Raw genomic sequence first — 27,264 nt, 5'->3', positions numbered from 1 at the left:
CTATTGGGACACTCACATTTTGTATACTTATCATAAAGGCGAACTACAAGGCGTTCAGTATTTACAATATTTACCTGTCATTCTCGCTCCAATGTTGTAAGCCTGCACCGAAGCTTTTATCTCCACAATTGAAATACACTTCAACCTCGTACGTTTGTCTGCATCTCCCCCAAACCTCTTTTAATTAAAGACGTAAAAGCTTCTATGCTCTTGACCCAAGCGAAGGGCAAAATAATTTTCATCGCGAATAATAACCAACGGACTGTATGAACTACAAACACGCTTTCATTATAGAGCGTATTCACTCACGTGGCCGGCATCTATGCAAATTTATTGGAAGAGAAAGAAGCGTCTACATAAGAAAAGACTTCAAATCCCACAGGATCTGCTTGGTACACCAACATGGCCGCCGTTTCATTGTTTTGGAACATCAATATGGCCGCCGTGACGTCATGTGAATACGCTCCATTCAAAATGTGTCACCATTTAAACTTATGCATATTAACCCAGAAAACAAAAGGACGGCCGCAGATATGGAACGTAACTCTTGAGAGAGTAACATGTAATGTTTTGTTTGTTTTTATTCAAGAGAACCACACCCAAGTAAAATCAAAATACCGTATTTACTCGAATAAGCGCCGCCCCCGAATAACCGCCGCCCTCGAATAACCGCAGCATTTGGGACAAAAAAGTTAATAAGCGCCGCCCCAGAATGAGCGCCGCAGTCCCGATGCGGCGCTTATTCAAGGAGTTTCGTTGAACTAAAAATGGCACTGCAAAGCAACTCTAAAACAAACTTGAACATTTCTTTTCATCAATAGCAATATTTTGCAGTTCAAAGTGATTGTTTTACCGCTCGCCCATAAGTTTTTCTATTTAACATTCTTACAATACGTAGTTCTGTGAATGTTGTGAGCGCTACAAACTTTGCCAGGGCAACTAGTGCCACTTCTGTCTCAGCAAGAGACGAATACTGACAATCAAAAGACGCTCCTTTACAATTACTGTAAAAGATAAGATTTTTGTAGACTGCAAAACAGTCGTTTTTTCTCTAAAGTCGTGGCGTCCAAATTTTAAATAAGCGCCGCCCTCGAAAAAGCGCCACACTTGAGGCGCGAAAAATTTAATAAGCGCCGCGGTGCTTATTCTAGTAAGGGCCTGTTTATATGGAGGAGAGTTGTCCCTGGTAGGAGGGTTACCCTCCATACCGAGCCACCCCGGGCGAAATAGCTTTTCATACGTTTCTTTATAAATAGCTGCGAACTGTTTATATGAGAAATTGCAAAGTTGGCTCGGGGGGCAGGGTGACCCTGGGTGGAGGGTCACTCGCTTTGAAGGTAGGGTGACCCTGGGGAGCGAGCCAACTTTTTTCCATATAAACAGTTTGGTTATTTTCGCCTCGCCTACCAGGGACAAGTTGACACATACAGAGCATGCGCAAACGCTGCAGTCGACCAAAACAAAATTGCATACATTGAAATCGAATTCGGCGGTAGATTTGTCCAAAAAATGGTCGTGGTCGATGTTTCAGCGTTCCTTATTTAAAAAAGGCAGACATAATAGATGTTTCAAAACAACTCTCGCCAGTCTTTTGAACCGAGAGGGCCAAGTTTTGGCTCGGTCAACAGGGACAACTTTTTCATATAAACGCTCGGCAAAAGATAGCTCGGGGGAGAGGGTAGCCCTCCTACCAGGGAAAACTCTCCTCCATATAAACAGGCCCTAAATACGGTAAGCATTGTTATCTAACTGTCCCTCGAGGGGCGGGTCAAGGGAAATATGAGGTTTTTCTGGGGATAGTGGCCTCGGATAAATTTGCCAGATAAAATTACATTGTTAGTAGTCTGAGAGAAAAATATAATACCCTTGACAAAACCCTTTGTTGTGTGTGTGTTGTGTGTGTTGTAGCAATTTATAATGGTCGTTCAGTTTCCAAGATCAAACTACCAATGAGAAGCCGAGTTTTGAATAGTGCACGTGCAGAACGTGATTAGCAAGTTGCCGTTTCGCGAGATGGTGTGCACATGTAGAATATTAATAAAATAAATAAATAAATCTGTTAATAAATCTGTTAAATAAGTTTCCACACTGTTACTTTACAGCTTTAGTAGTAAACATTTATCCCACAAAAATTTCAACCAGTAATGCTTGCATTTGTAGCTCACAAATTAAAACAACAAGTAACAATTATAGAAATTATATGCAAGGGCGACACAATACAAATATATATATTGCTTTTGCAATTATTAATTTACAGTATGTACAATTACGAATAATAAAAAATTATGATCGTTGCTGTTTCATTGATTTCATTCAAGTGATTTCAGCTTGTTTGAAGGGGATGGGTAACACGTGATTATTGGCTCAATCACGCTTTGTTAGGTCACGTTAGACTAGGTCACGCAATGAATGACTATTCCTGCATTGTATTTTTAAATAATATGCACAGAGACAGGCGTTTTATAAAACATTAATTAAATTATGAAATCATTTAGCTACTTAAACAATCGCAAGAAGCTCTGAGAAGAACTACGATTAAAGGAGACCACAGTAAACATGCCTAAACTTTCAAACTTGCCTAGTTTGCATCGTCACCACCACTCTGTGTATTCCAAAAATGTGTCATTTCATGTCTTTCTTTTCTTCAAAATCAATTTAAAATTTTATTCTATTTTCACTACTGAACACCAGTCTGGATACAGAATTACTTAATTACTTTTGTCAACCTCGCGTGATCGTTATATATGTGAACAACAGGTGTCAGAATTTGAAAGATTTTCAGTTAATAATAGTATAGGTACAGTAGTGCTGATTGTGTTCGAGCATCTTTTTTCAACGTGTATAAAAAGTGACGCGCTATTTCTCGCATGCAAGCTAGCTTTCTCCCAAAACAAATGTGAATTTGCTCGAGAATACGAATGGTGCAGCATTAATATAGAAAATTTAATAAAGCCTTAACCGCGTTTTTCCGTTGCTATTGGATTTATTGCACTTGTTCAACAAGACGGTTTATCCCTTTACGAAGCAGCATTTTTCCTTCTCTGAAAACACAGCATGTTACTTGGTCTTCATGACGCTCGAGTCCCAGGCCCACTCCGGCTTTGTTTTCCACACAGACCCTTGGTGAAACCGATTTCGTCGATCGCAATATCTCCTCGATAGTTTTGACTTCTTACGGCCTCGACCATTAACTGAATGGTAAAATAAACAAAAAAAATTAGTAAGACGTAATAAAGTTTAATTGGCGCATTAGGTGTGGCGTTAAGATAACAAAAACTGACTCTAATAAAACCCCCTAAATAACAATTAGACGACAAGCTCGAGGTTTCTACCGGCTGATAGTTGGCGAGGGGCGAAGCCCCAAGCCAACTATCAAAAGCCGGTAGAAACCTCTCTCTGAGAGCGAGCCCGTCTAATTGTGTTAGCATAACTCACTGACCGATCTATTAAACTCAGAATATCGCTAGAATTGATTTATTGAAGGTTTTGTTTTTCACTTTGATAAAATTCAGCGAAGACTACGCGCGTGCTCCGAGAGCCTTCTACGGATCGATAGTAGGCACCTGTGTAGCCAATCAGATTGCGCGAAAAAAAAAAAAAATTACCAATAGTAGGTCAGTGTGGTTATGCTAATATGATTTAAAACTACCTTTTGTTCATTTCTTTCGAAACTAAAGGTCTAAAATACTTTACCCCAGATCTGAAAAAATATATTTTACGTTCCAAGTTTTCTAGCCTAGATCTCCTATGATCAACACACACCTAATGTCTATTGTCAAGGTTAAGATCACAAAGCTTCTGGAAAAAGACCCTCACAGGTAAGCCACCTCTCTCTGGGAGCCAGCTCCCTGGTGGCTCAGTGGTGATCACACTCGCTCTTCAATCGAACAACCCGGGTTCGGCTCCATCTCGGTGTACTTATGTTAAAGAATATTTTCTTTTTTCCACTTTAGGATATAATTCAAAATAAAAACTAAAAAACCAAAATATAAATTATAAAAAGAAAGGGTCCGTGACTTAAGTGGGCGTAAAAAAAATAATTGCCCTCTTAGGACCGCAGAAGTTTCTATTCTAGGTCCTCTTTGATAGGACCGTAGAAGGTCCTCTTACTTGCATTTTCATTACCTTATACTGAGTATTTCCCTTGATGTTGATTTCCGCCTTTTGCCACTCGTCTCCTTGATGCCCACTCTTAATCCACAGCAGAGCAGGTAGAAGTCCCCTACCAAGCTCTTGCTTATAAACAGACAGGCTGCCGATACCAGTCCCTGACATGTGGTATGCAAAGAACAAACAGCGGTCCTCGCCAGAACCGTAAATTTTTAAGATGGCTTTGTCTCCTGGTCTGCGAGGGGCTGAAGCCTCGATGAAAGCGTACTTTCCTAGGCAGATGAAAGTACAGAAAATGTAGTTACATCAACAAAACAATACGACTGTGTTAAAATAATCCCAATATTGGACTTGGTTTCACATGCATTCTCCCTCTTGGTCTACGAGGGGATAAATGAAAGCTTCAATGAAAGCGTTCTTGCCTAGGCAGAAGTAAATTGACAGAAAATGTATTTAGATCAACAAAATAATACGACTGTCGTGATTGGCTTAAAGTAATTACATTTACGTCGGTTTGGTTTTACAATATCCGTTAAGCTCGGGCAAAACGATGATGAGAGCTGATGAGAGTTCAAACTCTCGCTCTCCTTTGATCCGGCTGAAACTCTCATACCCTCTCATCGACTCTCACGCGCTTTCATCGACCTTGAACGCGCTCAGTTTGTTCATGAGAATCGATGGAAGTTTTCTCTCGTTTGGCCTAAGTTGATGATAGCCGATGAAAGTTGACGAAAACTCTCATTAGAGTCAACTCTTAACAACACTCATCCTCGTTTGGCTCGTGCTTTAGTAAAAATGACCAAATTCCAAATTACCTGATCCACCAAAACCTGTGGTTGGTCCAGTCCCCTTGGAGGGTGTTTCACCCTCGGTAATTAACCAATCAAATTGATCTTCACTGGCCTCGTTTCTCCATTGACAGAAGCCCTTCTCAAAGGTACACACGCCTGAAATTTAAAATCATACAATATTTGACTATCTGATTATCTAATTGAGCTTAATTGACAAACATCAGCATCTCAATCAATAAAGCTTTCCCCCGGTTTGTAAAACAAATAAAACAGACCATAATGAATGAATGATATTGGTTCTTATATAGCGCACTTACAAAGCTCAATGAGCTTCACAATAAGAATTATGGGATGAGACCGGACATCAGCATATCAGGCGCCTTTAGCAGCCGCTATTCATCTATGTGTATGATTTCACCCCACGACCCAACCTATGGATACATGTAAATAGAACAGACCACAACACCGGGAACTCCGTGCCCTACTTTTTGTGTGTGAGTTCTTTAACGTCCTCTGCTGATCATAACACTGAAGATACAGGAGACGGGGCCTACAGTTTATTGTCCTTATCCGAGAAGACTAGAACGTATAACCATTAAAGATGATTTCCAGTCCGTACTGCGCAATCTCCGCCTGCAATGTTTGTGAGTCTCACAAACAGAAGAATGTTTACTAGCAAAAATAAAAATTCCGGGACAAAACTTACCTTTTTCTTCATTATTAACGCCAGATATCCTTGCAAAACAATAATAACGAGTAAAAGAAGCTCGACGGTATTTCAAACGGACGTTTTAGCTCATCGTGAATTCTTGAACGAAACGATCCGTAATGGCGAACTAAAAAAACTTCATGTACGCTATCACCAAAATGTAACGTTTCAACGAATTCAAAACAAAAATGAAAACAAACACTGAGTCTGTGCAGTACGGACTGGTTACGTATATACGTATGTAACGTATGTTATTACAAAGGCAGCACGTTCTCCTCAGTTATTTAAGACATCGAGTGTTGGTCCGGTCCGGGAGTCGAACCCGAGACCCCCGCAGGACAGTCCGGCGCTCTACCAACGGTCCATAAGTCTCATTCCTTCCGTTTGTTTGTTTGTTTATTTGTTTTTTCCCATTTCAAATCACAAGTTTTTACACAAGGAGATATTTTCTTTAAAAATACCCATGCAGTATTCTCCAAAAAATGTAAATAAAAATACAGAAACACGTTAACAATACTGGAATAAAAAAACTGAGTTCATCTATGGAGGCTTTTTTTTTTTAAATAAAAACACATCAAAACCCGACCAATTCTTCTGTCTGAAACTATTTGATCCACATAAAAAACAGTAAAAGAGAAAGCAGTTCTGAGTTCTCACCTAGACCTAAATGGCTGTCAGCTTGGATCTCCTCCTCGCTAACTATAGTCATGCATCTTCCAGGGGTAAATGATATTGAATCTACTGCTATGTCCCCCTCAAACGACGGGCCCCGTACACCCTCAATAGAAATCTGCAACGAAAACAACCAAAATACAGTTGAATCCTGATAACTCGAACCTTCAAGGGAAATCCAAAAAGGTTCGAGTTATCGGGGTTAGAATTAGTAAGAGGGGAGGGGAGGGGAATCGAAAAAGATTCGAGTTAGCGGAAGGTTCGAGTTATTGAGGGTTCGACCGACAAGTTGATGAAATCATTAAAAGCTGTTAAAGTGGAAAACTATGGCCTTTTACAGTCAGATTAATTGATTTTTTTAATACTGGGATCGCGCGCGAAATTTTCAGGATGCGAAAGTCTCACAAGCTATGATCGTTAATTTATCTTAACTGAAAGGTGCAGTGTCGCGGACCGGCATGAAGTGTATGTTAGTACACTTTGGGATTTACAGAAACTGGTTTTAGTTGCGGGTACAATTACAGTGAGTATAATCGGATATCAAACTTTGAGAAACTAAGTCAAAAGCACTATGATCTGTTTCCTGATTGGTGGTGAGCGGAGATCTCAAGAATTAACATCCTGTCATAAAATCACTGGGGTTTAAATCCGCTCGTTATCATTATTGAAAATATGCCATAGTTTTAAAGTGCATACATGCATGAAGCGCTGAACTCACAGTTATGCACTTTTTTTAGAAAGCCTAAAGGTGATGGCAATTTGTGTTCGAGACACACCAAAAAAAGTTTCTGTTTTCTATCAGAAACATTTTGTATCCACAAGAAATGTTTCCCCGTTTGCTCGCCCAATAAAAAATCATGAGCAATAATGTGTCTGTCACAATATGTTCTCGTTTGTCACCGCCTTAAAACGCACCTGATACAGTTTCCCAAACAAATTGAAATGTGCTTCCTTCCAATCGTCTCCTTGATCTCCTATTCGGTACCAAACCACTCTCGGCCTTGAAACTTTCCTACTTATTTGATGAACTCTGAGAGTGCCGATTCCAGGTCCCTTCATGTGGTATTTGAATCTCATGCACTGGGTCCCAGCCATGTGACCACTTAGTAACCTGGCTTTCTGGCCAGTGGTATAAAGAGATGCTTCCAGGTACATATATCCCCCTATAGCAGAAAAAAGTTGTATTCTTTAAATACAAGTTTGTTGATTGTGGTGATAAAAGCAAATAAAACTGTTGCCCACTGATCGCCATTTTGTTAACATCAGTGATCCAGTGATCACTGATTGGCCTTTCAGGGTAAATAAAGATTTTTATTTCCACTTTAAAACGTTCAAAATAACTTAAATAGATGAGTGACATTTGTAGAATTGAAGACAATCTGTATGGAAATGCGAGCGTAAGTGTTCCAAAATCTCTTAACATTCTATCATAAGATGAATGTATTATTCATCCATGTCTTAAGAGTGTCATCAAAGGTTAACAATAACTTAAATTTGTATAGCACTCTGAATCACGAAAACGTCATACATTGGCCGCCTTATCAAATACAAAGCACTCTGCATGAAGGCGTAAAACCGTTTCATCTGTTCACTTTTACAACTTCAGATCCCAATTTTATGGGGAATATTTTTTTTCACACGAAAAATGATAAAACTAGAGTTTCGTTCACGGACTTTGTCAGAAAGTTATGAATAGGCCATTTCGTTAATAGGCATCTGTATGGTTCTATATAGACTAGTGATAAGTTGTTTTTTAGATGAGTTAAATCTGGGTACAGATCACATTTTCTGGCAAAAGATAATAATGCTATTAATCACCATCTCCGTCTGCATCTGTTGTAGGCCCAGTTTCTTGGGTCATTGTTCCTCCATTGTTCAGCAGCCAATCAAAATCGTCGCTGTTGTCGTTTATCCAGGAACAGAAATGACCGGCGAAAGAACAATTATCTGGAAAGAAAAAAAATAAAGTAGCTTTAGAAAAATGAAATAGTTACTATGGAAATTATTATAAAAGATAAAAACGTTGTAATGTCAGAATAGAAAATGATCAATAGGATTTACCTTTAAGTCTGAATGAATAAAAATCCTGAAAAGAACGCTTTAGAAAAATGAATGGCGATCACAGGTCTTTGTAATAAAGGGTGGTTGTGGTTGAGCTGATGGGGGTGGGCTGATAGCAGTAGTGGTCGATGATGGTGGTGTTTTGGTGATTGAAGTGCATGATGGTGCTGGAGGTGGGGGTTGTGGTGATGATGCTAGTGGTGGTTGGTTTTGGAGGTAATGGTGGCCTGGTGGTGGAGATGATGGAGGTGGTATTGCTCATGATAGTAGTAGTTGTCAGTGGTGATAGTGGTAGTTGTGGTGATGGTACTGGTGGTCGTGGTAGTGGAAGTGGTCATTTTGAAGCTAGTGGTGGTTGCATTGGTTTTGGAGGTAATGGTGGTGGTGTGGTGGTGATGATTTTGGAGGTGGTAGTGCTCATGACAGTAGTAGTAGTAGTAGTAGTAGTAGTAGTAGTAGTAGTAGTAGTAGTAGTAGTAGTAGTAGTAGTAGTAGTAGTAGTAGTAGTAGTAGTAGTAGTAGTACACTCCTCCTTTGGCGCTTAGCGGACATGAATGGCGCTTTGCGGACATTTTTAGTGGCGCTTAGCGGACATGTGGCGCTTAGCGGACAGCGATGGCGCTTTGCGGACATTTTTAGTGGCGCTCAGCGGACACTACGGCGCTTTGCGGACATTAATGGCGTCTAGCGGACATTATGCAAATTTGGCGCTTAGCGGACCGTCCGGTCCAATGGCGCTTTTTTCCCCTTTTTTAAATGTTTGCCCGTTTTTCTGTATTAAAGCCGAAAAGGTTCATACTTTATATTCTAACACATACTTACATCTTCTATTTAATGCGTGTTGTTTTAAACCGATTCTACATATTTTGGGCGTCCCTTTGATCGTAACAGGTTTTCGCCTTATTGACAGTCTTATTGGCTTTCGTTCGTGATGACCAAAATATTTAGATTGGCGCTATCTCAATTTGCGTTTATTTTGAAGTTTTTGGCTGTTAAGGAGGAGAAAAATATCTTCAAAGATTGTTCGGTAAAGATGGTTCGGTAGCCCCCATATTGAATTAATTATTTATTTGAGCTCTTAAAGCTGGATGCAATGGTCTAGACACTGTTAATTGTTGTGATGTAGACTTAATGTAATAAGAACATTAAAAATTCACTGATAGTTGTTTTTAGCTTTACATAAGAGTTTTCTATAGCTATGATTGATCAGAAGACTTATCACTCAAATAATTGGTGAGAAAAGCTGTGAAATTCTTTTTCCGATAAGTAGAGGTAAGGGGTAAGGGTGGAGGTTTGGTTTTCTGTGAGGACATCAAGAAAAGGCAGGAGGTAGTTAGCTTCTTTCTCCATTGTAAAGTGAAAAAAGGGAATATTTTTTTGGCGTTTTACACCCCTCAACTTCATAATTGGGCTGGTCAACACCCTTAATGATATACCTTTAAGATAACCAACAGTTGGTTAGGTTATTATAATGGCATTCGAAATTTGTTTGAGATCATGCACAAGAATCTATATCCTGAGCACGTTTTTAATAGCTTGATTAACCGTTATAAAACTAAAGCCGGCGACACACTTGGCGATTTTATTCGAAAGAGGACGGCGCGCAACCTGTAAACGTTTTCGAATAAGAATCACCGACTCTTTATTTCAAATTACGCGCGTCACAAAATTTTGTAAAAGAAGGCCGCCATTGTTTAACTGTCCTGCGCTGAAAAATCATTTTCAAAGTCAAAACATTCAAGCAGATTTTTTCTCTAAGTTTTTCGTTTTCATGCTTCTACGCGTGTCATTAAACTGAACTTAGTTTTTAGTCTTAGATAAAATTTTATCGATGATCGAATGTTATAAAAGCGAAGATATTTCAAGAGCAGAAAAAAAACCCGCGTATGTTTAAAACGAGGTGTTTGTAAACAACACATTAATTTTACTATATACTAAGGTGCAGTTTTTAGCTCATGCCATTTGAACGTCTGTCAACTTTTTTTGAATGTGTAGCGTGTAGCTTAAGCCGCTTCAAGGGCTGACGAACTTTAAACGGATAGCTTTCGCTGCTTGGGCGGCTAAAAGTTTTCTTTGCATGAAACGGTTGAACGGCTAGTAAATTTCTTCACACAGAACGGCTACACGGCTCGAACGGCTAGTAAATTTCTTCACACGGAACGACTACACGGCTCGAACGGCTAGTAAATTTCTTCACACGGAACGGCTACACGGCTCGAACGGCAAGTAAATTTCTTCACACGGAACGGCTGCACGGCTCGAACGGCTAGTCAATTTCTTCACACGGAACGGTCACACGGCTCGAACGGCTGACAATTTTTTTTACACGGAACGGCCACACGGCTTAAACGGCCCTTAATTTATGTTACACGGATAGCTTACACGGCTCAAACGGCATCCCTTTCCGTGCACACGGCTACTGAACGACAAACGCGCGGCTATCCGTGTCAAAACGGCAAGTCCTAAGGAACGTTTTTGCGTGAGGGGTCACATATTATACGGTTTTCAAATGTACGCAGCACAACATAGGGTATGCAACTTACTAGTAAATGGATTTTGTAAGCCCATTGATATTAAACTTTTTTTTTCTACTTATAAAATTAAGAACTTTTTTAGTGAAAAAATTCTACCTCCATGGTAGTCTTTAGACGCGTGATGTATACACATTATCATATTCAAGCTGTAATCGTTGTTACATCAGTGAAACAAGCCGCATTTTTTCTACGCGTGTGCGCAATTACTTATCACCTGACAGATCTTCTAATGTATTTGAAAACCTAAATGGATCAGAGAAATCTCTTGCTTCGAGTTCTACGGACTGCTTTGACGTTATCAATTTCGAAATTCCTATGCATTCCTTTGATGTTATGTCGGGTTTAAGAATTTCCCTTTAAAGCCCCATTTTTGGGGGTTTAAGCAAATCTTAGTTTTCATTGTTTTGATAAAAAAAGTTTGGAAATTTTTTCCTTTGTTATTTTTTAGGTAATCACTTATAAACGTAACGCTTAGTAACGTTTGTGATAAGCAGTCAATATTGACGAGATCACCTGGTGTTTAAAAGGAGTCTCAGAACGAGTAGAATAAATGTGTCTTAGGGTTAATGGGGAAAGAAAGCCGGCAATTTCCTTAGTGGTTATTACACATTACTGATGCTCTTTTTAAAGGAGAAGTTCACTCCAGAGTGGCCATTAATTTTTTTTACGCCAATAAAAAGTTTATGCAAAGATATGTTATTCACCAAAATTTCAGCTTCTAACGAGCGCTTAAACTTTACGAAATCTGAAGTAGCCCAAAACTCGACAACTGAACGCCGCCATCTTGGAGCTGTTAATGTGTGCGTGACGTCAAAGAGCTCAGCCTGAAGTTGAGCGGGAAAATTTTAATTACTTCAAACTCCTTGTTTCTTTGTAGTGGCTTTTGTTTGTCAAAATGCCTGTTTGTGCAGCTCCATTTTGCTTAAACAGAGCTCCACGAAATACAAAAAGAGGTATTTCCGTTTTCACCGTCTTTCAATATTAAAAGAACAATTGCTCAAAAGCAGAAACAAATATTTGTGTGTTCCGGCGTTAAATTGGGGTCCGATCGAGTTCATTATCGAAGTGCAATTTTCTGCAACTTTTTCAGGTTGATCTATTATTACCTATCCTTCGAGACCCTCGATTTTTCTCGTCGTCCCGCTCGACAATCTGTCTCTGGGTCTCCGAGGATGATCATGTTACCAATGTTGCAGTATTGCATACGGTACGTGCATGTTGCAATCAAGATTTGTGACAAACAGAACATAAACAACCAATAAGTCCATAAACGGCAATGTCGCCAATGTCCTTCGCGGTAATAAACGTCCTCCTCCACTGTTCGCGTCAGTCATGACGACATGAACGCGAACATTGCTGTTTCGTTTTGTTTACAGCATCCATCCTAGTTATTTTACGCCGGACGTTTGGTTGAACATTATAAAACATTACCAAAGTAGCAGACCGTACCAGTTTGTCGTAGCAATGCTACTGAAAATAATATATTTACTTGTTTGCTTGACCACAAAGAATCGCCGGGACCTCGATCAAACGCCCCCAGGGTTTATTTAAAAGTTAGCAATTTTGACCCGGCGTTTAATCGGGGACCCGCGTTTACTCGAGAAAATACGACGAAGTCAACAACAACAACAGCAGAGAGTTTCTCTGGTTGATTAAAAATCCTCCCTGAAATAAAGTAAAAAAAGGAAATAGCATAATCGTAACATTGGTTGGTATTGCGTCTGCCTTTTTCTTTTTTTGTGGGTATTTTCACTTAGGAGACTGTATCTGTGATCTTCTTCGAAGCAGTCTTCCGTATAGTTTTCGGAACACACAAATATTTATGTCCACTTTGCCAGGAATTTTTCATTTCTGCCCATTCTTATAATCCATTCGTGAGCATTTTTTCCTTTAGATATTGAAAGACGGTGAAAGGTTTTTTGTATCTCTTGGAGCTCTGTTTGAGAAACATGGAGCTGCACAAACAGGCATTTTGACAAACAAAACAAAACAAGGAGTTTTGAGTATTCAAACTTCAGGCTGAGCTCTTTGACGTCAAGCATACATTACTAGCTCCATTACTAACTCTAAACAGAAATTTTTTTGGCTCGAAGTTTAGGTATCCTCGATAAATGTCAGATAAAGTCGCAAAGTTTGGCAGCGTTTGGTAGAATATTAAAAAAGTTATAAGCGTTCAAAGTCGGCGCGGGCACTTTCCGCTCCCCCCCCCCCCCCCCCCGGTCTGGATAGGGTTAAGAAAATAATGCATTTTTAGATCTAGAAAAGAAGTTAAATGCCCTAACCTAACGGCTAGGGCATCAACTAGCAGCTCTCTGTAACGGTTAAGACTGTTTCCGAGTCAAATGGCCCATACAGCCGGAGCTTATCCTTGTTTCTGTAGCATTAAGCGACTAGGAGTATTGCTACTCCTCCTGGATGGGTGCTAGTCCTTTGCAGGGTTCTAGACCTTAAGCGTGCATTTTTTTTTTTACTATAGAAAATTGAAAGGCATCTTCAAGTGCGTAAATAACTCGTATGCCCTCTGATGTCTTCATTGTATGGCTCTGGAGTCTTTATTGTAAGGCTGTGAGAAGTCTGGTAACAACTTTAAAAATAACTCTTACTTTACTGGCGCTTTCCGGACAGAGCACTTTGCGCAACTTCAACAAATGGCGCTTTGCGGACATAAGAGGCTCTTTTATTGGTAACATGAAAATCATTGCTGACGCCACAAATCTTTACAAATTAAGCTTGCACTGCACCCAACTATTGGGAAAATGTAAATGTACCAAATAGCCCAAAAAAACAAGATAGAAGCTTGATTAGTTTACGAATTATGAAAGTGTTATGAACGGTCACCATTATGTCAAAAAACGTTTTTTTAGAAAAAGGACGAAAAACTTGCCCCCGAAAGAACGCTTCAGTGTTTCACGCCTAATCTCTCAAATATTACAGTTTGTGCGAAGTTTTAAGTTTTCAGGAGGTAAGTCATAAAAAACTTAAATATTGGCGAAGATATAGACATTTGAACCATAGACGCAGGTAACGTTTGCGTCGTTAATCGGTGTCATAAACAAATATCTACTGAATGCGTTTGCAGCCAGAATTTTTGTTATACTTTCAATATGAAGGCATTAACAAGATATTTGTTTTGGACAAGTTTCAAAAAGTTACCGTGCAAATTATTTTTTTTAGAATTTTTTTAAATTTTACTATTATTGCAGCCTTGGTGCATGTCCAAAACTGTGAAAATTAACAAGGTGTGTTTCTATTGATCTAAAACAAATACGCGGGTATAAAGAGCAAAGACAGTTTTGAAACATAGTTAGGAAGTAAGGAAATTCCCCCAGAAACAAAGGCGCTAAATCTCTCTAGAGTTAGCCAAAATCACCCTTTTGTGGCGCTTTGCGGACATGACAATGTTAAGAAAAATCTGTAAAAAAATACCGGTTAGACCTAGTAGTGTGAAACATTGCATACAAGCATTTAAAAACGCATCTTTTAATGTGGGGTACAAAAACTGGCTTACTCTCAAGGTTTTAGACAACTTGTTTTAAAAAAAGGCAAAAATGGCACATTTTGAGGGAATGGCGCTTTGCGGACATTTTGTAGCACTCAAACATACCTTACTAAAACACGTTCTGACAGCACCATATAAATCCGATTAAGCTTAAACTCCACATACACATTGCCAATATATACATCTATCTTTTGGGTGAGAATCATATCTAACTCCCGTAAAATAGTAGAGTTAGAGAAGCATGAAGTCAAAATTGTGCAAAAATGGGGCTTCCCGTTTTTTGTGTAACCTGAAACACCCACTCGACATGACACCTTTACTGAATTTTTTGGGACGAAAAATGAACGCTTTCTAAACTTACGAGAGTTACTTGCCGCAACTCTATGAACCAGTTTAAGACATCGTTAGTCAACATTTGGTCTATTTCTGGATTTTAAAACGATTTTCTAGCACGAACGGGCAGCAATGGCGCCTAGCGGACACATCTTTGCCATTAACAGACTCTTTCTCCAACACAAGTGAGCCGAATACTCTCGAAAACTAACATAACATATGTCTTAGTGTTCGCCATGCTTTCGCCGAGTTTTATGTCATAATAGCTTATTGTTGTTGAGTTATAGCTTTTTGGAGTTATTTTGGAAAAAGTGTCCGCTCAGCGACCCAACGGGAGGAGTGGTAGTAGTAGTAGTAGTAGTAGTAGTAGTAGTAGTAGTAGTAGTAGTAGTAGTAGTAGTAGTAGTAGTAGTAGTAGTAGTAGTAGTAGTAGTAGTAGTGGTAGTGGTGCTGGTGGTGATGGTGATGGTACTGGTGGTGGTGTTGATGGTGATCCTAGTAGGGGTTGGTTTTGGAGGTAATGGTGGTGGTGGTGATGACGATAGTTGGGGTAGTGGAGGAAGTGGTGGTGGTGATGGTGATGCAAGTGGGGGTAGTGGTAGTGGTAGTGGTAGTGGTAGTGGTAGTGGTAGTGGTAGTGGTAGTGGTAGTGGTAGTGGTAGTGGTAGTAGTAGTAGTAGAAGTAGTAGTAGTAGTAGTGGTAGTGGTAGTGGTAGTGGTAGTGGTAGTGGTAGTGGTAGTGGTAGTGGTAGTGGTAGTGGTAGTGGTAGTGGTAGTGGTAGTGGTAGTAGTAGTGGTAGTGGTAGTGGTAGTGGTAGTGGTAGTGGTAGTGGTAGTGGTAGTGGTAGTGGTAGTGGTAGTGGTAGTGGTAGTGGTAGTGGTAGTGGTAGTAGTAGTAGTAGTAGTAGTAGTAGTAGTAGTAGTAGTAGTAGTAGTGGTAGTGGTAGTGGTAGTGGTAGTGGTAGTGGTAGTGGTAGTGGTAGTGGTAGTGGTGCTGGTGGTGATGGTGATGGTACTGGTGGTGGTGTTGATGGTGATCCTAGTAGGGGTTGGTTTTGGAGGTAATGGTGGTGGTGGTGATGACGATAGTTGGGGTAGTGGAGGAAGTGGTGGTGGTGATGGTGATGCAAGTGGGGGTTCCGGAAGTAGTGGTGATGGTGGAGGTGCTGGTGATGGCGATGATGATGATGATGATGATGATGATTATGAAGATGATGATGGTAATGCAGTGATGGTTTTCCCCCATTATGGATATGAGATCGTTTCATATCCAATGTACGTTCGCGGAGTAAATGCAACTGTTAAATCAATGATTAAAATGGACAACTGAAAGTTTAGGACCGGGAGCAGAATGGCTATACTATAGTTGTCCAGAACAAGGATTTGCTTACTTTCTGAGAGTAAATGAGGCGGTATCGTTGGTGTAGATGTGACCATCTGTGGCGTTGTTGGAGGAGTGGTAATAGTGCGCGTAATGGGTGAACATGCTCCCTTGGTGAACTCGATGTTGTCTATGGCAATATCGCTTCTCCAAACACCAATTACTGCTTCTATTTGTAACTAAAAAGCAAATAACAATTCAAAACGTTAAGTTGTGAAACGGTTTCCTTTGCATTTTGGAGTCAATTATTGCCTTTAAACTTTTCTCAACAGATGGATGTTCCTATTTAATTCACCGGCGGGCCCAGCAGTACAAAAAGCAAGAGATCTTTACTAGAGACCGCGATAATTTTGGCTTTTGTTCCAAGAATCGCGACCTCTGGAACCAATTAGACTTCAGGAACGAAAACAAGGTTGGCCAGAGGTGGTATGATTTAAGCGGCCCGACCAACTCTTTGATCCAAGCCATATCACAACAAATGTTTGTCGACTAAGCACTTTATTTATAACTTTCGAGTCTAGAATTCTCTTCCAATAAATTGTAATATGTTGCTATTATGTGGGTTGTGATTGGTGGCCCTGGGGAAATCACTAATGATATTTTTTTTGGACCTCAAAGAATGATCGACTTATTACAGTGGAACCCCGATATAACGATATGCCAAGGGGGCAGTAAAATTATATCGTTATATCGAGGAATCGTTATATCGGGGTTCCGTCCCATACATTTTACTATTGCTGGGACATAACATATTCATCGTTATATCGGGAATATCGTTATATCGAAGATCGTTATATCGGGGTTCCACTGTATCGAGGAATCGTTATATCGGGATTCCGTCCCATACATTTTACTATTGCTGGGACATAACATATTCATCGTTATTATTCAACAGATGCGCGCGCTGCCCATATATGGTCAAAATGTTAACGATATCTGTCATCCGTACATAACAGATATCCTGCGATATTCGTAGGTTGCGAAGATTCGTCCGAAATCTTGTAAAGCGCTGCATAATTACAGTTTTTCTATGTCCAAATGTGTGTCGTTGACAATTTGTTGAATAATAAAACAATTATCCTGCTCAATCTTGCGGAATATCGTCTGATTTTAGCCAACTCGGCCTACGGCCTCGTCGGCTACGTATCAGGCGATATTCCGCGCGATTTCGCAGGATAATTGTTAATTATATCGGGAATATCGTTATATCGAAGATCGTTATATCGGGGTTCCACTGTACTTAGTTCCTGGGCTTACCATATAAGAAGTCGAGTTGCAGGGAAGGGTTATGCGTGCCTCGTGCCACCTGTCGCCTTGGTCGCCATGACGATGCCATAATCGACTCCTCATGACTCCGTCTCCAAAGCGATAAACAGACATAGATCCCATGTCTTGACCATACATATAATACATGAAGCGCATGCACTGTAGGCCCTTCAATACACCGCTGATCAAGGTTGCTCTGTCACCGAAACGGCGAGGCTCTGAAGATTCCACATAGAGGTACTGACCTAAGAAAGGAAAATAAAGCAATTTTAGATGTGATGCTCTCCTGTCTGTGAACTTGAAAGATGGCAATGGTAGCTAAATTTATGTCCAATCTCAGAGATCCATGGGCAGCTTCACCGACTTGTTTTGCATGCCCGTTTCGGTTTTCTCTCGTATCGATCAGCCTAATTTGAGTGTGGCTTTATAATCGCGATAATTGGATAAATGGAATATGCAAGGTCTTCCTGCTCCTAACCGAATGTGGTGACCCCCCTTTTTTGTTTCAAAATTTAAGTTCCCTAACAGTAATAAACAAGTAGGCGAAGTTTGATTAAAAATCTGTGTTCAGTTTTATTTCACCAAATCGTCTGCCAGTTTTCAATGACAAAATTAAGGAACGCAGGTTTGATTTCAAATATGTCCCTTCGGGAATGTAAGCATCATCTTGTCTTTTCCGCAGACTTAATTCCCCTTTATACCAAAATTCATTTTATTATTTTCTAACAAACAGAGCAGTTAATCATTTTCACGATAGTATCTTGTAAACGCAGATTAATTTTATCTCGATGGCATGCACGCACGTCCCACGGAGCGCAAAGCGAGGAGGTCCCAATCATAGAAAATATCATGTTAATAGGACTTAACTCTGTAAATTTCGAATTGATAACAATTGAAATTATGCCAAGAAAGGCTCAAAAAAAGGAATAGAACACAAATACGTACAAATTAGCTTATAGCTTAGACCACTACTGGGCCGAAGAGTAAATGATAATCCAATTAGAGAAATGACAAGAGAAGATAAAGCTCAAATAAGTGTTGGTATAACTACAGGTTAGTTCCAGAACGTTCACCAGCCGGAAACAACTATTTATTTTAAGAGCTTGGAGACACTTAGAAGTCACAGGTAATTTAAACTAAAGGATTAAACAGCTTGCGCTAAATTTAATATCAGTTTATCCTAAATCCGCTTTCCATTAACCGGGTTCTGGCATGGGGGACAAATTTTTGGCAAGGCAGGCTCTGTAGACTTTCTGCCGAGTACGTAACTTGGTGTCAGAGGTTTTAAGCCGCCAACAGCGAGAAGGACGTTGGAAGAAAGAGAGTAGAGATGGCTCTGAAAAAGTGTATTGTTTTGTAATAAATTAAAAGAACGGACCTTCTCCTTTGTAACCAGCCTTTGGTCCAGTCCCTTCGCTTGGTGTTCCTCCCTCTATCAGCTGCCAGTCAAAATCATCATTTTTATCGTTTATCCATTCGCACATTCCATCATCAAACGTACAGTTGCCTGGCAAAAATGACAAAAATAATGATAACAAATCATTGAAATAACATTTTTATTTGTACTTGACTAATACTAGCTTGGAGCATTTCTCACTTGAGTGTCGAAAGTAATTCGCGTTTGCATTAGTTTTGCATTACTACGCTAAGGGATTGGTTTAAAACTCTCGCGCCACTTTCTCAGCCAATCAGAAGTGAAACCAAAACCAATCGTGACTCGCTTGCGCACGTTTTTTTCACGCTTCGTGCCGGCTACATTGTATTGATTGGTTTACTGGATTGTCTAAGTTCTTTGTGATTGGTCAAAGTGCTTACCTTGGTTTTCGTTTTACGACACTCAATTTAAAACTGCTCTATGACTCACCAATTAAACCTGCGTCGAATGAATCTTGCTTTAGCTGACAGCAGGTTCCTTTGCTAAAGTAAATGTCATCCACAGCAATATCAGACAGATAGGTAGGGCCTACCACTCCTTCGAATATGATCTATAATAGGAATTATAAAATGGTTAATTTTTCTATCTAAAAACCTAGTATAGCCGACGATTTTTCCATAAAACACTTCGTTTCACATTCGTTTTTAAAAGAATAAACTTAAGGGGTCAGTGTCCCGGTTGAAATGTCGTGTTTTCATAAGTATGGCCGGGACCTGCCTAAGTACTGGCTTTAGTATCTTGAAATTGAGAGAAAAAACGCCAAAATTGGTGAAAGAAATGAAATGTAACCAAAAAGACTAAAGATTCAAAAACTCACAAGAATGGAATTTTTGATTTCTAAACATCCTGTCCCAAATTAAATTTGATGAAAAGTAATCCACTTTCTTCCTTGTAATCCTGTACTTCTTCCCCAAAATACTTTCAATCAGTCAGACAAAGTATTCTATTTTGCTTTGTAGAATATTCTTATCCAGTTTATTTGTTTAATATTTGGTGGCATTTGGCAATATAATTTGGAAACTAAGAGAGAGGAATTTCGATAATCAGTCAACCTAAGCATTCCTATTTTTTACTGTTGTACCAAAAACAGTATTAAGATTCATCAAATTTTGCGTCTCCTTGAAGCTGTTAATACACCTGTAATAACTCGCCTCCGAATAATTTGACTGAAGACAAATTGTTTTCTGACAACTGCATTGAAAGGATATTTCACAGGGGTGGACTGCAAAACGTTGGATTTGGAAAATAACAGGCTGATGGAAATTCCGAGGGCTTTTAAATTAGATGAGTCCGCAGTCTACTGAAGTCTAATACGCATATTCTCATAGTCCTATTATGTGATAATTAAATTGTGTGTAAAAGTATTTACTGACCAGTTGGAGAATAATTGGATAGTTGCTTGAATGCGAATTTTGGCTGACAATATAATTAACAAATGCAAGAGGACGACATGTCCAATTTAGAAATATTTGGATGAGGAAAATTCCAAGGATTGCCACCTTAGACAAGCATGAGTCCTACTACCTGCTTATTTTATTGAGCACTGGAATAGGTGCTCTCTAATTGGGGGAAATCATTGGGTAAAGCCGGATTTACACGGGCAATTTTTATGTGACAATTTGTATTTACTCGTGTAGATGAGAAAAAAACTGGGCAATTTTTATGTGACAAATATATTTATTGACAAGCTGGCGAGTTAACTATTATGTGACAAGGAAAAGTTGTCACATTCGAAAATTGCTCGTGTAAACGACTCGGCACATAAAATGTGGCAAATATTGCATCAGCATAATTATGTGAGTGCGCACGTATATCCGTGCGTTTCTCTTCTGTCCAAGTCATTTAATACTGGTGCACAATTTTTAGTTGTGTCATCTACATGATCAAATATATTTGTCACATAAAAATTGCCTGTGTAAACCCGGCTTAATGGTTTAAATGGTAATTTCGCATACCGATATAATTAGACGATTATTTTTAGAGTACCTGGTAACAGGCTCCTCCAATATCAACTAAAGCCTCGTGCCAGTCTGTTCCCTGGTGTCCCGACATGGTCCATAACAGGTCATCACTTCGCATGCCTTCTCTTTTGTACACATTTAACGTGCCCATGCGCATTCCGTTCATGTGGTAAAAGAACTGCAGGCACATTCTTCCACACAAGCGAGGTCCCATCAGCAGGGCCATGTGTCTGTAGCTCTGGGGCGCAGAGGACTCGATGAAGATGTAAGCTCCTGGTAGCAAACATGCAGAGTGAGTTTTTTGGACTGTGCAATCAACAGCAGTTAGATATATAACTCGTTTTAACTCGAGTTCGAGCCCTGGCCGGGGTCACTGTGTTGTGCTCTCGGACAGACCACTTTACTCCCACAGTACCTTTCACCCAGGTGTACTGGGTACCGGTGATTTAATGCTGGGAGGTAACCCTGCGATGGACAAGCATCCCATCCAGGGCGGAGTAGAAATACTCCTAGTCGCTTCATGCTACAGAAACCGGGATAAGCTCGAGTTGTATGGGCTACTAGGCTCGACACAGACTTAACCTTTACTCATTACATGAAAGGGTTGAGTATTTTAAAATAGCCATTTCTAGAGGTGTAGTACCGTCGCGTCCAGTATGATCCTCCTCCGGACCAGTGAGTAGCGTTCCAGTTCTTCCACTGTTCAAAGCCCAGTCGAACTGATCCCCGAGAGGCAGATTGATCCATTCACAGAAACCACCATCAAAATCACAAGTTCCTGAAACAGATTTTAAGTTCAAAATGAAAGCATTGTTTATTTATTCCTGCCTCCTCCTTCCATTGATCTTCATTTGCCCGCTCACCCTCCCGCCAGGCAGTCCATCCCTTATTCCGTCCGTCCGTTTGTCCGCCCGCCCGTCCGTTTTTCCTTCCTTTCGTTGGTTCGTTGGTTCGTCCGTTTGTAGGTTGGTTGGTTAGTTGGTTGGTTCGTTAGTTCGTTCGTTGGTGCGTTGGTTCGTTGATTCGGTCGGTCGGCCTCTCGTTCTCTCGTTCGTTAGTGAATTCGTTCGTTAATTAATTTCATGCATGCTACATTCACTCATGGTCAACCACTCGCCGCCATTCACGCGTTCAGTCAACGACATACGAAACCAATCCATCAATCAGCCAATCCATAATGCATTACCCTTAAATCGTTCTGTTGATATGGGACGATCAAACTTTGTGTTCGACGAGACACTTTTTGTCTTATAATAAACGCCTGTACCTAGACGCCCCATGATGTTTATCTCAGTTAAGGTCGCAGTTCTATCAGCAAGTTGGACAATTTTGATCCCACAAATGTCAAATGTCGTATTAACTGTTATATTACCTGGTTCTCCTCTTTTAACCTCTTGTAAAATCGTCAAATTGCGCGGTCGTGGTACATAGTTAAGCTTTTTTCCATCGCACGTGCCGTTTACAAACGTGATATCGTCCAAGGCAATATCTCCCTGGTATGACTTGCCCACTCTCGCAACAAATATGACCTAAAAAAAGATTGTTTGAATAAGCTTAGGTAAATTGTACCAGAAGGTACTCAATAAGGGCACTTATAAACTATCATGATTGCTTAACCAAAAACAAGAATAACCAAAGGCAGTCTCGGCGTTTTTACTTGGCCAAAAAGCGTACGCTTGACAATGCTTCGTGCAACATGTCTGCCAGCTACTCTTAACTTAGTCTGCGCGCAAGGGACAGTTGTTCAGCGATTACATAACGCTATCTACTGGTTAAATCGCTATCCAGTGACTACGGTATTGGCAAAACAGACTACGTTTGCCATTGGATAGTAGGTTTTCCTTTATCTATCCTTTGAACAAGCGGGGCCAGACGCTTTAATTTACTTCCAGCATCTAAACAGAAGTTACCCCGATACGATGCGTTGCACCGTTCGGGTACAAGTTATACGAGAGGGGTTGTCCAATAGAATTCTTAAAACATTTGTTGCAAATTTTTTTAAAAAATTTTTTTTAAAAAGAAAAAAAGAAAAAAACAGAAAAAAAAAGAAAAGGAAAAGAAAAAATTTCTAAGTTTTAATTTTATTATAAGTGTTCTTATTAACTATAGTTCTTTCACCATTTAGTTTAGTTGTTATAGCCCTTACTGTGTAATTGTTGCCAAACACTGTAACATTTGTGTATCTCCAGGCGTCTCCTTGGTTCTTATATCGCCCCCATATATAGCTCTCCATTCCAGCCTCGCGCAGGTAGATCTGTAGATCTGCAATGTGTCTTCCGTACATGTGGTAGTAAAAACGCATGCACATTATTCCTGAAAAAGGACCACCAACCAGACGGGTCGTCTGACCAGATTTCCTTGGCCATGATGTCTCGGCGTATACGTAGTAGCCTAAAATATAGTGTTTATTCTTATTTAAAGAAGACAAACATACTTGCAAAAAAACACGTAATCGAGCTACGAATTCAAAGACTACTTTGACAGGTTCCTGTAGATCTTTCCATACCATCAATATATAAGTCAAATAAGAGTAGGGACAAAACGTTTAAAACTAAGTTTTATCAAAATGCCCCTCTCCACTCTGGTTGTTAATTGCATGGAAAATGCTGGCAGGTAGCAAAAAAATTCCTTCTTGCTTCATGATAGAGAAACCAGACTTAAAGGAGCTATATCGATATAAGTAAGGGCCAAGGGACTGGCACAATTTATACGCTTTAACGAGGCTTTGTTATAACGGGTTTCTTTTCCAGATATTTCACTATTACTGTACTGGGGCAAAGAATATTGTTCGTTAAACCGAGGACATCGTTATTTAGAGGTCCGTTAAACCGAGGTTCCACTGTATCAGTCAAACACTCGATCTGTGTGTGTGTATGTATCTAGGTATGTATAGAAAGCATTTGGTCTCAAATATATTTTATCGCCATCGATTAAGCTCAATACCTTTTAACCGAGAATTGTAGGTGTCTGGCACAAGTAGTTCACAACGTGGTTATTTAGTCTTACCTACTCCTGAGCGATCTTCAGTTGGACCAGTGTTACTGCTGGGTGTCCTTACATTTGTTCGTATCCAATCAAAGTCATCCCTGTTTGTATCATTTGTCCAGTTGCAGAAATCCACATCGAAATCGCACCCTCCTTCAACTGAAAATTAAATAACACGTCGATCATGAGTTATTATATTTTAGTTGCCAGGAAAAAAAAGAAGATAAACTGTAAAGGAAACTGTTTTCACTTTGGTGAAACGCAGTTGAACCAAGCGGAAACGTAAGTTAAATCTTACGGGACTTTAACCGAGTAGTTTGTCAATTTTTATTATTGCTATTTTTATTTAATAATATGTTAATTTTTTAATTTGTAAATTTTAAATTTTTATATTTTTAATCTTAGTTAGACAATATTGTAATTCGCAGTTATTCTTAATTATAGCTTAATTCATTTTAATACACTTCCAAGAAGTTTTTATTTTTCTATTTTGTATTTTTATTTCGTGGCGCACCTGAAAACTAGCTTTTTAGCTACGTGTTGCAGACCACGTTAAATAAAGATTGTATTGTATTGTATTGTACTGTAAGTTGCGACTTCGTTTTGCCAGGACTTGCGTGCTTGCGTGCGCTTGCGTTAACTTGCTTTGACGTGCGTGCACTTACGTTGACGTGCGTGCACTTGCGTTGACGTGCGTGCACTTGCGTTGACGTGCGTGCACTTGCGTTGACGTGCGTGCACTTGTGTTCACTTTCCTCGGGATCACATTTGCACGCAAGTCAACGCAAGTTTTTCACCGCTTGGCCAGCCAACGCAAGTCAACGCAAGTCTTGCTGTTTACTAGAACTAAATTTATTGAAATGGCTTTTTTGACGACTGGCGAGTCCGTTTGGCCAGCCAACGCAAGTCTGTACGCAAGTTTAACTTGCGTCTATTTGCATCCACTTGCGTTACAGTTTGGCCGGGATTTACACGTGCTACGGGGAACACTACGGAGAAAATAATAGCTTCCAAGCCGAGTGTGCATGTGCTCGACACTTTTAGCATGCATACTTTCAGTAGGTTTTCTGTCCGAGGCTTTGTTTCCTCTTAGAAAGAACCCGGGAAAGAAATGCTGGTTTTAGGGAATTAGGACAGGCATAACTTTGACAGCCAGCAAAACTGGTGATCGAGTCCAAACTAAGTTGCATTTTTTTTGTCACAAGTTTCCTTGTTTGTTTATTTGTTTTTCTGTTCATCGTCGTGGTTGATTTTGTTTTTATTGACCCTCTCTTTATTTCGTCCACTTGACCGTGTCCTGGTAAGTTCTTTAGTCTCTTTACTATTTGTTTGGATTTTCGTCTAGACGGTGCTTTTGGATTCTTGTTTTCAGACAGCTAGATTATTCAGTGTGTTTATGGAGAAAATATCCTGCCAAGCAGATGTGCAAGGTCTTAGAAGAAATGTAAGCTAAAGCATGTTTCGTTGTCTGCTGCTGTAACTTGAAGCTCGTGTTGATGTGATCTATTCGCCAAGCTCAATTCAAAGTCAAGAAGACTTCAGGAAATGTCCAACTGTAAATATTGTGTTGAACGCATAAGATTAATTCTCTGCAACTTCTTTCCGCAATAAAAGATCAACTGGTGCTCTGAACAGCAGGATTCAGTGGGATATCAATTATCCTATAATATTGTGAGTGATATTTGGTACTTTTATTCCTTAAAAAACAGGTGATAAAACCTTCCTTAGACAGCACAAAATGTGTAATAGCATTAATTACTTGGTCAGCAAGATGTGCCAAATGAAATTGCGTGTTTGCGCCCACTTCTTGACACTCAATTTATTCTGTCATCGCCAAACACTAAAGTCATAACATTAGCACATATTTCGTAACTGGATCGTCGCTTTTATAACACGATTATTGCTTTTTTCGGACGCCTTTTTTGGTATCTTGATGAGTTTTCCAAATGCTACTTTTCGCCAGAGTCCTATTTAGAAATCAGGCTCTCCAACTCAAATGTAATGTTTCTTTGTTGAACTTATTTTGCTTTTCTGTTTTGTCACACGTCAGAATGTCGTTAATCAAAGAAAAGAATCACCCGTTATATTCGTTCTTAAGATTCTCTATCTTAGATAACATTGTTTTACCGCCTTCGAAGATTACTTCTGCAGTGTTTTTGGATGCATGCTTGTCATGCAGTATAAAACCAGGTTATCTCCAAGGAAACAAAGAAGTCTGTAGACTGTAGGGTCGTAAGATCTGAACTTCAACTTTTGCTTGTGACAACTATCTAAACGTGAAGCAATGTTGGCGACACATTAAGGTGTACCATTCATCACTTCCTACAAATGAATGTTTTCCGTTTTCCAACCCGCATCATCGATACATCAAGGCGCAAGTGTTCAAGAAGGACCGGGAGAAGGAATACGCACATACAAGTTTTGCCATGTATACATAGTATAAGTAAGTTCTGTATCACGCTTTTGGTTGGAAATGGTATACCTCAATCACTGACAAACTTCGTGTGCAATACTACTTGATCCTGGCGAATGAAGGTGTCAAGTTTTATTTAAAGTGGAAAAAAAGAGACGAGATCTCTATGAGGAATGTAAAAGAACTGTCTTAAGGTCATTGGTCAAAAAGTCAGCGCCGTGATCATATACACATATTAAGCTGAATGCTAACGCAAGTTTCAATGAAGACATCTTTTGTGCGTTCTCCGGTCATCAACTCGCGGAAAAGGATGGCATTTATGGGGAAAAACCGAGATCTATCATCCCTGGATCTGTCAAGACTAGACCGGACGTGCGTTTGCTTACAACTGTGTCACAACCGCTTCAAAAAGAACGCTTTTATACGATCACCGAAGAGGGTCATAAGTACTTGCGAATTTCCCTACTTGGCACTACAAATGTGTTTATTTTTTAAATAAATATAGCATCATTATGTTATCCATTATTATCAAGCTAACAGCTCGATGATTACTGTCTTCCGTGCGCGCGCTCGTAATCAAACCTGACGATGTCCAGCGGGAAAAAAGATATAAAAACAAAGCGTAACTTTCTGGCAATTTGCGAAGTTCAATCATTGAATACTGTAATTTATCTGTTTTTTCTCCTCGTTGATGTGGACCGCGCGTTCGTTATCAAAAGGATCTTAATCCCGTGCAGTCGATAATAATTGATAAGTGGCACAATGTCGTCATGTGAATTGTTCAAAAGTTACTTCAAGCAAGCATTTTACACAATAAAATAAAAGCAGTGAACTTGTCTATGGGACTATTAAAAGGGCACTGTCGCAAGATTGTATCTCGGTAACGTAACTCTAGTGTAGAAAACCGAACGGATGACATACCGAAAACAGCTTCTCTGCTTTGCCCCACGTCTGTTGTACTGTTGACAAAACTTGTGGCATTGCGTTCTGTGGTGTTGTTAAAGCAAACTACGCTGTAGTCTGCTAGAAGGACAAACGCAATCGGGAATAAGAGCAGCTTCCAAGACAAGAACTTCATGTCGAGAGATGAATTGCTTTCGTCTTCGCCACCTCA

The 27,264-nt window shown here is 39.8% G+C and overlaps 1 protein-coding gene across 1 annotated transcript; it reads right to left on the bottom strand.

Moving 5' to 3' along the window:
- Positions 1-2,103: 2,103 nt before the first annotated feature.
- On the bottom strand, positions 2,104-27,264 carry LOC144645286 (MAM and LDL-receptor class A domain-containing protein 1-like). Its single transcript, XM_078504803.1, has 16 exons — positions 27,072-27,264; positions 23,759-23,896; positions 22,899-23,143; positions 22,125-22,281; positions 21,396-21,530; positions 20,778-21,025; positions 19,221-19,341; positions 18,735-18,863; positions 17,348-17,601; positions 16,101-16,269; positions 8,101-8,229; positions 7,198-7,445; positions 6,268-6,400; positions 4,926-5,057; positions 4,126-4,382; positions 2,104-3,191 (listed from the first exon to the last, which is right to left on the bottom strand). The coding sequence occupies exons 1-16, from the start codon at positions 27,226-27,228 to the stop codon at positions 3,069-3,071; spliced, it is 2,775 nt and encodes a 924-aa protein (XP_078360929.1). The 5' UTR covers positions 27,229-27,264; the 3' UTR covers positions 2,104-3,068.

Source organism: Oculina patagonica, chromosome 3 (genome assembly GCF_052425735.1).
Source record: "Oculina patagonica isolate OP01 chromosome 3, crgOcupat, whole genome shotgun sequence".
Taxonomy (NCBI): Eukaryota; Metazoa; Cnidaria; class Anthozoa; order Scleractinia; family Oculinidae; genus Oculina; species Oculina patagonica.
Note: the sequence above shows the minus strand (reverse complement) of the source record. Positions and strands in the feature narration are given on the sequence as shown.

Excerpts from the sequence above, each read along its gene's own strand:
- LOC144645286 (XM_078504803.1), bottom strand. The coding sequence starts at position 27,228 with ATGAAGTTCTTGTCTTGGAAGCTGCTCTTATTCCCGATTGCGTTTGTC. Across the intron at positions 21,531-22,124 it reads GGTTAAAAGAGGAGAACCAG|GAACTTGTGATTTTGATGGT; the intron begins GTAATATAACAG and ends AATCTGTTTCAG. Across the intron at positions 18,864-19,220 it reads ATTCGACGCAGGTTTAATTG|GCAACTGTACGTTTGATGAT; the intron begins GTGAGTCATAGA and ends CATTTTTGCCAG.